The following is a 13,064-nucleotide window of genomic DNA, read 5'->3' as shown; positions in this document are numbered from 1 at the left end:
ACTTTGTATTTTTTCATTGCTTGGCATGCCAATTATCATGAATTTTGTGGCGGCTTGAAAACACAAATTTTAAAACTAAATGAAAAATTGGCTACATGTGATGTAGAAAGGCCCCCCCCCCCAGTTTCCTTACAGACGCATACCTAAGATATTGTATTTAGCATGCATTTGTTTTATTGTAACCCTTTTTGGAAAAAGGAATTTATTCAAGAATTATTAAGCATTTTAAATTGTTCCACTACACATTTATATATGCAGTTTTCAATAGTTGTCAGTCCCACTGATTGTCTAGATGAATAAGTGTTTTGAGATTAGAAAGAATAGAGAGGAAAGAGAAAGCATAAAGTATTTAGGTACTAGTATTATTGAAAAGGAAAGAATGAAAAATTGAAATGAAATTAGGTGTAATGCTTATTTACATTATTCCTTTATTCTAATTAAACTGCTGTAAAAAGTACTTGTATTAAGTAATTTTTTATTATCTGCAGTTCACTGTGATTTTAGATTTAAGTACAATCATAATCTATCAGAATGAACGATCTACATTATGCATAGTTGAATGTAAACATTTATGCTTTTGTTTTCAGGCAGCAAACTTTCCTGTTAAAATTCAAATATTTCTGAAGTACATTTCATTTTATGCATTAGTTGTTTAGTCCAGAGGATCAACAAGACAGTGAACTATTGCTTGGAGCATAAGTACTAGTTAAACATTATGTATATACACTAATTACAGCATGCTTCACTGAATTTTGGTCAGATCTGATAAACAGACACACGCAAACAAATATTTTGACAAATACAAAGTTACAATCCATTGTTCTCAAAGCCTGTGATAACTAGGACCAATGTCTGACTTTTTTTCACAAGTAGCAATTATCCATTGAGCATGACTAAGAGTAAGTGTCAGTGTTTTGAGGTTCTTAAATAATATGCATTGACCTTCATCAGTGAGGTAAAAAAAAATTCCCCTCTTGATCTCTCTAACCTTTTTTGCACATCAATGATAGTGTGATCTTCTTTTGCTGTGCTGGTTTACTACCAAGTCAGAATGTTGGAGGTCATCTGTATGCAATGCAGGCAGTAGCAGTGATTCCATTGTCTTTCAATTCAGCTAATGCTGTATCTCTGCACTTTGATGGCTGTGTACACATACAATATTTTCACAGCCAGCAGATTGCATTGTATACATGTTAAATATTGCCACAGCCAGCAATTGCATTTTGTACACATAAAATAATGCCACAGCCAGCCAGTTTCATTGAGCAGAGGGCTGTTACATTTTTACATATGGAATGATTACATTCTCCATGTACATGTAGACCGCTCCTGTGGCCTAAGTGGTGAGAGCGCCCACCTTGGATACAGGAGGTTGTGGGTTTCGAACCCTGGCTGAGTCATATCGAAGACTTATAAAAAATGGTACTGGCGGCTGCCTCTCTTGCCACTCAGCATTAAGAGGTTAATGTTAAGACTGGTTGTCCTGTTGTCAGGATAATGTGATTGGGTGGGACATGATGCTACATGTCTGCGGCATGATGCCTCAATGCAAAACTTAAATATAAACTGCCACACTGCAGACATCGTGATATGACTGAGAAACTTAAAGCTGTGTTAAAAATCCAAATATCACACACACACATACATCTACTTGAATTTCACCACTCATAAGTCTTTTTGTTAATTACTTGATCTTTTGAATGTCATGATGGTGCAACTTTATGGACAGTTGTTTAAGTAAAAGATATGTGCTATGTTAGCTGCTTGTCTTGGTGTTGTTGGCTGTGTCAGTACTGCTTAATGTTTAGCATGTGAAAGAGAACACATAGGGATTGAATCTTGGTGGGTGTTCAGACCACAATGCAAATGAACCATTCTGGTCCTCTCAGCTTTATTTCTGTTAAGTTCTTGATTTTTCGTATTTGTAAAGGTTAATTCATGAAATTTAATACCTATAAATAAACCAACTTTAAATGGAGGCCAGTGCTGGTGTAAGTTAATACCTCCCCAATCATTAAAATATTTGCTGATAATAAAGTTTGCAAGAAATTGATTTGAGTTATGACTAGATAAAGATTTTCATTTAAAGAAATAACTGCTCTGATGGTCTAGTGGTTGGAGCATCCGCCTTGGATGTTGGAGGTCATGGGTTTGATCCCTGGCCGAGTCATACCAAAGACTTATAAAATGGGTACTAACATCTGCCTTGCTTGGCATTCAGCATTAAGAGGTTAGTGTTAGGACTTGTCGGCCTGGTGTTAGGATGATGTGACTGGGTGGGACATCATGCTGCATGTCTGTGGCTTGATGCCACAGTGCTAGAAATCATTATAAACGGCTACATTGCAGTCATTGTAGTGATATGACTGAAAAATTGTTATAGCTACGTTAAAAATCCAAATCACATCACAATACATTTAAAGAAAAAAACCCACAAAGATTTGGTTTCATTTTAACTGCTTTGTCTGATTTGTGTGCCCTTTTTTGTCTCCAATTTGGCATCCCTCTGAAAATGGGTCCTTGCGCATGTACACTGCTTGCACATAGGTTGCACAGGCCGTTACAGAGGCAAATCCACAGATTAAGTACCTGTGAAAATGTCTTTAAAAAGAATATAAAATTTGATGAAAACATTAGCTTACAGAATCAGTTGAATTCAAAAGTAGGTAAAGTGGAATTGGTCTCCTTTGTGTTTCTAAAACAGCATTGCATATAGTTTGCAAATATACACAACCATACAAAGAAGAAAAAATGAGAGGTTTCTTTAATGTAGATTTAACAGACGTGGGAAGAAAATTGTGAGGAATCCATCTTCCAAATTGTCAGCACATGTAGTTGTCTCTTCGATTTCTTGACAGGAGGCCACATTAACAGTATAAAATTTATTCTCTGAAGAGCAAGCAAATTGGTAGCCATAATGGTTAATGCATTGGTCAGTTAAAATTTGTGTCTGGGGTCATAGCCCACATGGTTATATGTTTCCACTTCATGTGCCATGCAGTGGTATTTACAGTGCTACATTTAGGTATTCTTGGAAACTGCTGCATGTGAGCACTTGGGGTTTCACACCTGGTCGCCTCATGAAAAGAGAAGTTTCACTCAGTTGGTATCATTTATATCCATTGCAATTCAGAAATTCAGATTGTACTTGCTGTATTGTACTCACTTATAAGTAAAGTCATTTGGCAGACTTGCAGAGTCAGTTGATATTGTTATCAGTAATCAGTAGAACAACATTGACACTGACCAGCTAGCATACTATGTAGTGGTAGATCAGAGTGTGTGTTCTTTGTAGGTGGACATAACTTATAGGTTAGTATATACTATAGTCTGGTTTTGAGTTCTGTTTCTAATTAAATCTGTGTTTTTCATTCAGGAAGGGAACTTGACATCTTTGCTGCGACTGAAAGCCAAGCTTCAAAGTGCCAATCAGCGGATTGAGGAGTTGGAGGAATGCATTATGGGAAAACAGCTTGCCCTTGACAAGGTCATTGTAGAAAATGAAAAGCTTCGGAAGGAGGTAGCTTCTGAACGGGTTAGTATTTGTACATAGAGGATCGTACTTAATTGTGTTTTTTTCATAAGAAATTTATGAATCAGATAAAATAATTTGTATGTGCTTTACAGGCATTGGTTATCAAACTATTGAAATTACTAACAAATTCCATATAATGAAATGAGGGCAATCATCCTCTAATGTTTCACAGCTTGAATCCTTTCCAAAAAAAGGTTTTCTGTAGTCTATTTGGAAAGAGTTTTTTATTTGGAATCTACGAAATATAGTCTTTACTTTACTTTCTAATATCTTTTATTTTACATAAAGATGACTACAAATTTAATAAGTTGATATAGGCTATTGGTTCTCCTTTCAGCCAAAGATGTGCCAGTAAATGTGATGAATTTAAAATGTATGCAGACTACATTTCTTGTTATTGAACTCAACTTGTTATGACAGCTTTTTACAAACATAAATTTAACCGCTCTGGTGGTCTAGTGGTTGCAGGAGGTCGTGGGTTCAATCCCCTGCCGAGTCATACCAAAGACTTACAAAAATGGTACTAACAGATGCCTTGCTTGGCGCTTAGCATTAAGAGGTTAGTGTTAGGACTGGTCGGCCTGGTGTCAGGATAATGTGACTGGGTGGGACATCATGCTACATGCTGCATTAAAAAGTCCAAATCACACACACATACAAACATAAATTTAAAGGAGGCATGTACAAATCTTACTGTGGCAAGAGGCCAGGACTACTACAATAATGTAAAATTTGGATGAACTGTAATAGTTGTGTGCATGAAAATTAGTATATATTGAAAATAAGTACATGTAGACATTGATATTATTTCAGCAAAAATAATTGCAATTGTGGAGATGAAATTCAGTTCTTACTCATATAAGAGTTTAAATTGTTACCCATACTGCTGGATAAGAAACCATGATATGACCTTATTGGGAATTCATTTATTTTCACGGTTTTATGAAAATTGACAATTTAATCAGTACTTAAATTTGTGGTTTTGGAAAGATGTGGTTTTTGAATGATGTAGATCTTTAAATTTATGAAATTGATATACTACTATACATAGGGAATTCAAAGTAATTTTTTGGGAAGCTTATATAGAAACAAGTTGCTTCTTGTTTCCCGTCTTTATTTGCCAGGACAGGGTAAAAAGTGGATTTCTTAAAATTCCAGACCTGTAAGCCAACCGTATGCTTTTAATGTAAGTTTTATAAATTTGTACAATTAAAGACAAATTAATTAGTTGTGAATGTAAACATAGTGTTTATTCATCTTTTACACATTTTTCATGCAGGATGAAAAACTTGAAGGCTTTGAGTTGAAAGAATCTGTGTCTGTTACACAGGAGAGCAAGCATGGCCTATCATCTTTGGAGAGTGTCAATGGGGATAGCAGTCTGAATGGGGAGAAAGGAGACCTGAGTGACATACAAGATTTGACTCAGCAAGTACAGTGGCTCCAGGTTCAGCTTAAACAGGTGATTAGGGCTAACTGTAAAGAGTACATTTCATTTTTTACTTGGGACTCAAATTGCATCTTCTGAACCCCAGCATATTGACTTTCATAGTCTTTAATTTGTGTAATTGGCTTCATTATGAAGGGGTAGGTTAAGGCAATGTCTTAAAAGAATAAGACAATTATGGGTCATTTTGACTCGTATTCATTGGGCTGAGGTAGGCAATAGAATTTCTGGATCAATCCAGAATTCCAGATGCACAGATCAGGTTAATGGTTGAAAACTACAGGGAAGTACTTGAAATAGTTTGCATTCCTATCAACACTTATGGCAGTATACAGTTATGATTTGGAGCATAAGAATTTAATTTAAAACAATTTTTCGGAGTGGATATTCTAGTATATTTTCATTTGTCTTGTTTCTTATCGATGTGATAATTTTTGATTTCCTTGGAAATTCCTGCATTGTAATTACCATTTCTGACATGAGTGTGTTTTATATAAATTCATTCCTTTGAATAAAAAAAGCATCTTTATAATATAATTTTTCACATGACAGTTCATGTAGAAAGCCAGTGCTTTGTGATGAAGCATATCTCAAGTGATAGACTCAAAAGTTGTTAATTACTTTACAATCAAAGTCCATTTTTAAAACCACCATTTGATATTTGAAGGTGCCTTCATCAGTGAACAATAAAATTATAACCATGGGTGCTGCCATTATAATGCTGAGTTCAGTTACTACACTGGTTCACTACAGAAAAGATTTTGTGAATCTTTCATTTACTCAGATATTATTTACCTCATTTCTGCACTGTGTTAATGACATAAGATCGTAGTTCAGTTAGTGTGTAATAACAGTCATTTTACTTGCTGCAGAGTTACCTCCCTTTGTGAGTATATACACTTTGGATAAATCTACATATTAATTAATTGGAATATTCAGAAACTTTGTAAAATTTCTGTAGATTTTGCAAACTACCTTGAAATTTTTTTATCTTATTATTATGTCTTTAAAATGATATTACTTGCAAAAGTTTTTGAAAACTATTTAATAATGTGAGAAAGGCCTAATAATGACTGATCTGTGTAAATTTTGTAAATTGCTAAATATTTGGTTATTTAATTGATCCTTTGAAATAGTGAAATATTGACCAATAAAACATTTGCATAGTGTGCCTTGTAAGAGATGTTTTGTTTTGGTTGTCAGCCTGTGTTAGTGGGACGTGTGTGATTAGGATTTTTAACATAGCTTTAACAATTTTTCAGTCATATCGCTACGATGTCTACAGTGTGGCAGTTTGTAGTGATGTATAGCACTGGGGCATCATGCCACAGACATGTAACATGATGTCCCACCCAGTCACATTATCCTGACACCAGGTCGACCAGTCGTCGTACTAACCTCTTAATGCTGAGTGCCTAGCGAGGCAGCTGTTAGTACCATTTTGGTATGACTCATCTGGGGATCGAACCCATGACCTCCTGCTTTCAAGGCAGATGCTCAAACCACTAGGCCACTGGAGCGGTTCATTGTCACTGTCAGCTATTTTTTTTTTTTATTATAAAGTTTTTCAACACAGATGTGATAGAGTACAGCATACAAATCCAAACCTGTAATGAAGATGTGCAGTGTTGTCCATTGTTCTGATTCTGTTTTCCATATTATAGTCACCATTAGTAGTCGTGGATTTTGACAAATCATTGTACTCTTACTAATTGTGAAAGATTTACTGCATTTTTTAGACTAAGATTATGGCTGGAAACAGTAAATAACAGAATCTTTTGAACTTGATATGTCTTGCTGTTACTGATGTAATTCTGTCATTCCTTGTACATATTATAATATCAAGTACTTGACTACCAAAGTACAAGTTGGGTACATCATAGACTTAAATCCAACTTTGTAACTTGAGTACTCAGCTAAAGTAGGAAACAAATCCTACTGCCAATTTGAAGACAGTTTACTTGAGTTATTCTTTCTTTCAATTTAAATTTGCCTGGCAGCAATAGCTTTGGCTCTTGATCATTCTTGTACATTACCTGTCTATATAGGCTATATACAGTACTTTTTTATTATTACAAGGAGACACTTTCGGACAATCAGCTTTTAAGTGGATACATTTTCAAGCTATGCTATGTTTTCTCTAATTAAAGCTGTACCGATGTTTAGCTCAAATATTTGAGTGTTCATGTTAATGACACAATCTACTTAGTTTTCTACTTCTGAATACTACCAACCCATTATCCAATTTTATGGTGACCCACAACCAGAGTGATGCTGGTAGACCAAGCTGATGCAATATGCTGAATTGTGCTTGGTCATTAGAAAATGATGTACATTCAGAATCTCTTGATTGCAGTTTTTCTAATTTTAGTTTTTAATATGTATATACTAAATGTTGAATAAACATATTCAGAACTATCCAGGACGAGGAAACTGTTGGGATGTTCTGTGACCTAGCTAGGCATAAAACCATTGATGGTATTAATTTGTTCTTGAGTCTACATTTTTTACCCATTGTAGTTCCATTATAATTATTATCATCAACCTGTGCACAGATCTTCAACTGTTTCTATTAGAGTTATTGCCCGTTTATGATGTACAGCTATAGCACAGTCTTTTAACTGTGAGTACTGTAACAGGTAAAAATAGATAAATACGTCAAAGAAATAATTGTCATCATTTGAAGATGTGCATACTAGTATTAAGATTGTTTTTAATGGAGACTAAGCATTAGACTTGTTTACATCAGCAGATATCCCAACATCCACTTGTTTGTTGCTAAATAAGTTGTCTCTTGGTTGCAGGCTGGAATGGCTTTGCAAGACCAGGCTGATTGTCAGTCATTCTCTGTCCAGGCTTTACAAGAAGCCAAATCTGAGATCCTGAATCTGCAGCAGAATGTGACCCAGAAGGACCAAGTCATCTACCAGCTGGCTGAAAAACTAACCCAGGTGTCACAGCAGTACTCACTTCTTCAGAGAGCTCATGATAGTCTTAAAAATGAGGATAAGAAAGATGCAGACTCAACATTTTCTATCACAGAGGTGGAGGTGAAATTGGAAGAACTAAAGTTGGAATTGGAAACTGAACATAAGAAAATTTTGAATGAAATGTCGAATGTACTGGAAGCAAAGAAGCAAGTATTAGATGGCATTCAGAATGAAAATGAAGAACTGAAAAAAGTGTGTGAAACATCTGAGATGAAACTGAGAAATCAAAGGGAAGAACTGGAGAAAAGGATTGCAAAACTGTCGGAGGAATTAATGAATGCCCAGGCTAACAATGAAAAGTTAAGGCAACATTTAGAGTCTGTAAATCAAGAAAATAGAGCTTTGCTGGATGAATGGGACAGGACTAAGACTGAAAAGGAGGAGGCAAATTTCAAAATAAAGTTCATGGAACAGCAGCTGAAAGATTCTTTAGAACACATGGAAACAGGCAAGTTAAAACTTGAATCTCTTGAAATAGAACTCTTGTCTGAAAGGGAGGAAAAAGAGAACGTGAATAAAGAGTTACAGAAATACAAAGAAGAAGTGATGATATTGAAAGAGGAAAAGGAACATACAAACTTAAAAATACAACACTTTATTGAAGAAAACACATCTCTAAAAGATGAAAAAGAAAAAGCCAATGCAGAAAGGTCACTTTTGCAAAAGCAATTTGAAGATTTTAAAGAATCAATTAATTCAGAGTTTCAGTCCTTGACAAGCCACTTAAATGAAACTTTAGAGCAGATGTCAGATGTGAAATCGGTGAATGAAGTTTTATCTCGGGAATTGGAGAAATTGAAAGCAGAGAGAAGTGGAATGTTAGAACAGCTGGACATGTATCACTCTCAGGTTGCTGAATATGAAGGTACAATCAGTCAGATGCATGGGCTGCAGGAGGAGAATCAAGCACTTAGGACCCAAAATGATGAACTTTACAACAAAATAAACAACCAGAAGGACATTATTGTTGGTCTTAAGGCTGAACTTGATGTACTGAGTGTGGACAACAAGCAGCTTGGGGAGCAACTTCAGGTCTTTACATCAGATCTATCACATCACCAGAGTGAGATTGACATCATTGAGACAGAGCGTCATGCTTTCACGGAAGAAATGGAGAATCTGCAAAGACATTATATGGATTTGCAGTCAGAGTCAGAGGTATACAAATCTTCAACAGCCTCTCTTTCCCAGCATATAGCTGAACTGAAGCAGGAACTTTCAATTTCAACCACTGATAATTTCAGCCAGTTGGACACAAGATCTTCAGCTGATGATTACCAGATTGCTGATTCTGTACAAAGAAGGATGATGCCTTTGGAAGAATGCACCATTACACCATCACTTGTTATTGTGACTCATGAGGAAATCAGAGAAAGTGATAACAATACTGAGTCCGCAGTTTTGACTTCATGGACATTAGACCAGGCTCAAAGTTTAGAGTCCCAAAACAATATAATAGAACAACAGTCACAGAGAGTAGAAGAGGGTATGATAGTGCCAGATGTCAGTACTGTTGTTACAGTTCATCTGGATAAAACATGGGAGGTTGAGTCATTTTTGAAAGAATCACCAGATACACCTGAAACCTCACCAACTTTATCAGAATTGGCTGCTAACCATGAAGATCCTAGTAAATCCAGTCTTGATCAGATCACACTGCTTGCTGATAAAATCCAAACACTGTATTCCATTCTTGCAGCTGTTTCAGTACAAAACTTGGTCAGCTGTTCTCTTGCCATTGATGGAAATACTGCTGCTCAGAAGGATGATTCTGATGCTAAGATTGGTTCATTTATGTCTAGTGGAGACAGTGTTGAAAGAAAACAGGACAAAGACCTTTTGTTCATGGATGAACTATCTGATATTGAAAGGGTCAGATTTGAAAATCTGAGGACTGGCATTCAAAACTTACAGAAATGCCTTAGCAGCCTTAATTATAGCCTAGAAGTAATGTTTCCATCAAGCCCTAGATGTTCTGTAACAGATGAGGTAGGAGATCCCATGCCACGTGACAGCCCCAAGCAGATGATGGTAACCAGCCTGGATGACATTGGTGTCAAGGTAAGTTCCTCCAACCTTCAGGTTGAGATGTCTTGTCAAGAGCAATTAAAGCATGCATCCTCATCCTTGATTGATTGTTGTCAAGGAGATGTGGATTTGGGTTTATCAGAATTTGCTTTTGTTTTGCCTACTGCTGTTGATGCTTGTATTCAGAATGAAGACAGCAGGCAGAAACTTCTTGTTAGTGATTCAGATATGGAAACAAGTCAGTGGAGCATGGATACAGTATCATGGAGAGGTGATGAATCCAGACAATCTATTGTCAGTGAAAGCAAATCACAATTTGAGGGAGAGATAGAATTAGAGCAGAATGTGTCTAGGCAGGAAATAGAGAGTTTGAATATTGAAATAGGCAGACTACAAGAAGTACTGAAAATTTGTCTCACAGAAAAAGCAGGTCTTCTGGAGCTAGTAGAAACAGAAAGACACAGAGCTAAGATGGCAGAAGAGGGACTGCAGATCTCAGAGGAACAATGTCAGAAGTGTAGCAAAGATATGGGAAATCAAATCACATGTAAACAGCAATCGCAAATTGAGTTTGATAGTATGAGATCAAAATTGTCAGAACTTGAGACAGCTTTGTCTCAAATTAGTATTGAAAATGAAGTGTTGGTGTCGGAAAGAGATAAATTAGCAGACCAAAATGAAGAATTGAAAGACTTGTCAGATAATTTCAAGTCAAATATAACTGAGCTTGAGAACAAAATATCTGAGATGTCAGAGGAGAACAAAACACTTAAGTCAGTTGGAGACAAACTACTTGAACAGGGTCTCTTTTTAAGTCAGAGCATGAATGATAAAGTTGAAATGGAAGCGACTATTGGTGAGCTTGAGCAAACTCTTGGCACTCTTCAACAAGCTTTAGACAGTTTAGAACAGGAAAAAGACTATTTGAAGGAGGAGCTTGAAAGGAAAGAAAGCATTGAGGAAAAGATAGAGGCTCTTGCAGGAACAGTCTCAGAATTTCAGGAACATAGAGCAAAGTTGGAAATGGAGAATGAACTTTTGAGACAGGAGAGGCAAACATTTCAGTTAATGGCTCAGGATATTGCCAGAACACATGAAGAATTGAAAGAGGACAGAAGATGCCTTGTTGAGAGATTAGAGGCAATAGTGGAAGAAAAGGAGAAGTTAGAATCTCATTCCAATGAGAAAGCCAATCTTTTGTCAGAGTTTCAAGATGAATTGGATGACCTCAGAATTGAGAATGAAGGCTTGAAAACAAAAGTTGAAGCCTTTGAATTTATCACAAATGAGAGAGAAAAATTATCACAAGAATTAAATGATCTTAAAAAAATGTGCAAAGAACTAAATGAGAAAATATCAGATTTGACTACTGAAAAGGAAAATCTTATAATAAAATATGAAAGTGAGATGGATGGTCTGATGCAGGAGAGCTCCACCTTAAAAACAAAAGAAAGCAGTCTACAAGATGAAGTTCAGGAGCTTCAACAGAAACTGAAGGAAAAAGATAATTTGAAAGAAAATCTTGATTGCACACAACAACAGGGAAGCAAGATACAAAATTTACACAAGGAAAACAGCACTGTTGTGGTAGTGATTCACTGCATTAAAAAAGAAGTGCAGAATTTGATTAGACTATTGCGGAGAGATGATTCTTCCTTTGTCAGTACTGATGAAATAAAGTCTCGGGTGTGTGAACAAGATAATGTTCTCATATCTGTCACCAATGAAGATGTTTCTTTATTGGAGAATGCACTAGATGAATTGAAATTGGAAGTGGAACAACTGAAACTAGAGATAAATGATGCACAAAATAGAGACGTTGTGGATTATAAGAATATGCCAGTAAATGGAGGGAAAATGTTCTCTGAGAGCAACAGAGAACTGAGGGCCAATGATAACTCAGATAAAGAATCATTGTTGTCTCAGTTAGAACTTGAGAAAAAGTATAAAGCAAAGATGCAGAGAGACCTAGAAAATTTGCAGAAAGATTATGAAATTTTGCAAAGAAAGTTTGCACAAGTTCAAGAGGATTTAGAAAGGTATCATCAGCATTTAAGATCAGTAGAGGAGGAAAGAAATGAATTGGAAGATCTTACCCTTCAGTTACAGGAAGACATGAAATTGGCACTTGTTGATAGAGATAATGTTCATCAGGAGTTTGAGACATTGGAAATGGAATATAATACATTAGATCAGCAAAAAGATGGTTTTGTGGAGGAGATTGAGACTTTGCAAATGCATTTGAATGCTGTCTCAGAGAATAGGAATCATGTGAGGACACAAGTTGAGATCTTGGCAGCTGAGCTGGATAATGTTTCAAAAAGTAGAGATGATTTTGCAGTGAAATACTACGTAATGGAAAAAGAAAACCAGAAGCTCAAAGCAGAAAATAGTAAAAGTCTGCATTATTTTGGCATCATTCAAGATAAAGTATCTCAGTTTGAGAAAGTGCTGGATGAGAAATATGGGCTAGAGGGTGAAAATCAAACATTGGCTCAAAGAATTGAGTGCTTGAATGATAGAGTTGACTCCCTTGAAAAGGAGAAGGAGAATTTGTCTCATTTGACACAGAGACTAACTAATATACTTGCTGTAATGCAAACTAAATATGAGGAAATCAAATCAGACATGGAAACTACAAAGAAAAACTGTGATAGAGAGATTGAGAAGCTCAAACACCAGCTGAAACAGGTTAATGACAGTGTTTATGAGTTAAAATCAACTCTTGAATTTTTTGAGAATGAACTGTGTGATACGAATGATGAAAGAATTTGTCTCAAGGAAAATCTTGAGAGACAGACTATTGAGATCCAAGAAGTTATGGAAGAAAAACAAAGACTACAGGAGCTGAATGAGAAGTATCAGAAAGATCTGAAAAACAAGAAAATTTTGCTTGAGCAGCAAAATCTGAGAACATCATCTCCTATGGGATCTCATGATCAGGTTTCTAATCTTACCACACATGAGATGGGTGTTCAGACTGAGGCAGTATTAATGGCAGGAACCTTTTGTATGGATATGCCTAGCATATTTGAGACAGTTTCTACAGGGTTTCAAACTGATA

General features: G+C 36.0%; 1 protein-coding gene across 9 annotated transcripts in view; it reads left to right on the top strand.

The window, feature by feature from the left end:
• The window catches only part of LOC149775988 (uncharacterized), a 336,196-nt gene that overhangs the window by 21,600 nt on the left and 301,532 nt on the right, over positions 1–13,064 (top strand). For 8 of the 9 annotated variants that reach the window (XM_089941195.1, XM_089941196.1, XM_089941191.1 and 5 more), the window contains exons 4-6: positions 3,377–3,535; positions 4,815–4,997; positions 7,787–10,033. In XM_089941195.1, coding sequence (XP_089797321.1) covers positions 3,377–3,535; positions 4,815–4,997; positions 7,787–10,033 — 2,589 coding nt within the window. The remainder of the gene's footprint in view (positions 1–3,376; positions 3,536–4,814; positions 4,998–7,786; positions 10,034–13,064) is intronic. The other variant, XM_089941197.1, reaches the window with a different exon arrangement.

This window comes from Sinohyriopsis cumingii, chromosome 18, assembly GCF_028554795.1.
Source record: "Sinohyriopsis cumingii isolate HCF-2022 chromosome 18, ASM2855479v2, whole genome shotgun sequence".
NCBI classification, from domain to species: domain Eukaryota; kingdom Metazoa; phylum Mollusca; class Bivalvia; order Unionida; family Unionidae; genus Sinohyriopsis; species Sinohyriopsis cumingii.
This window is presented reverse-complemented; position numbering and strand designations above follow the sequence as displayed.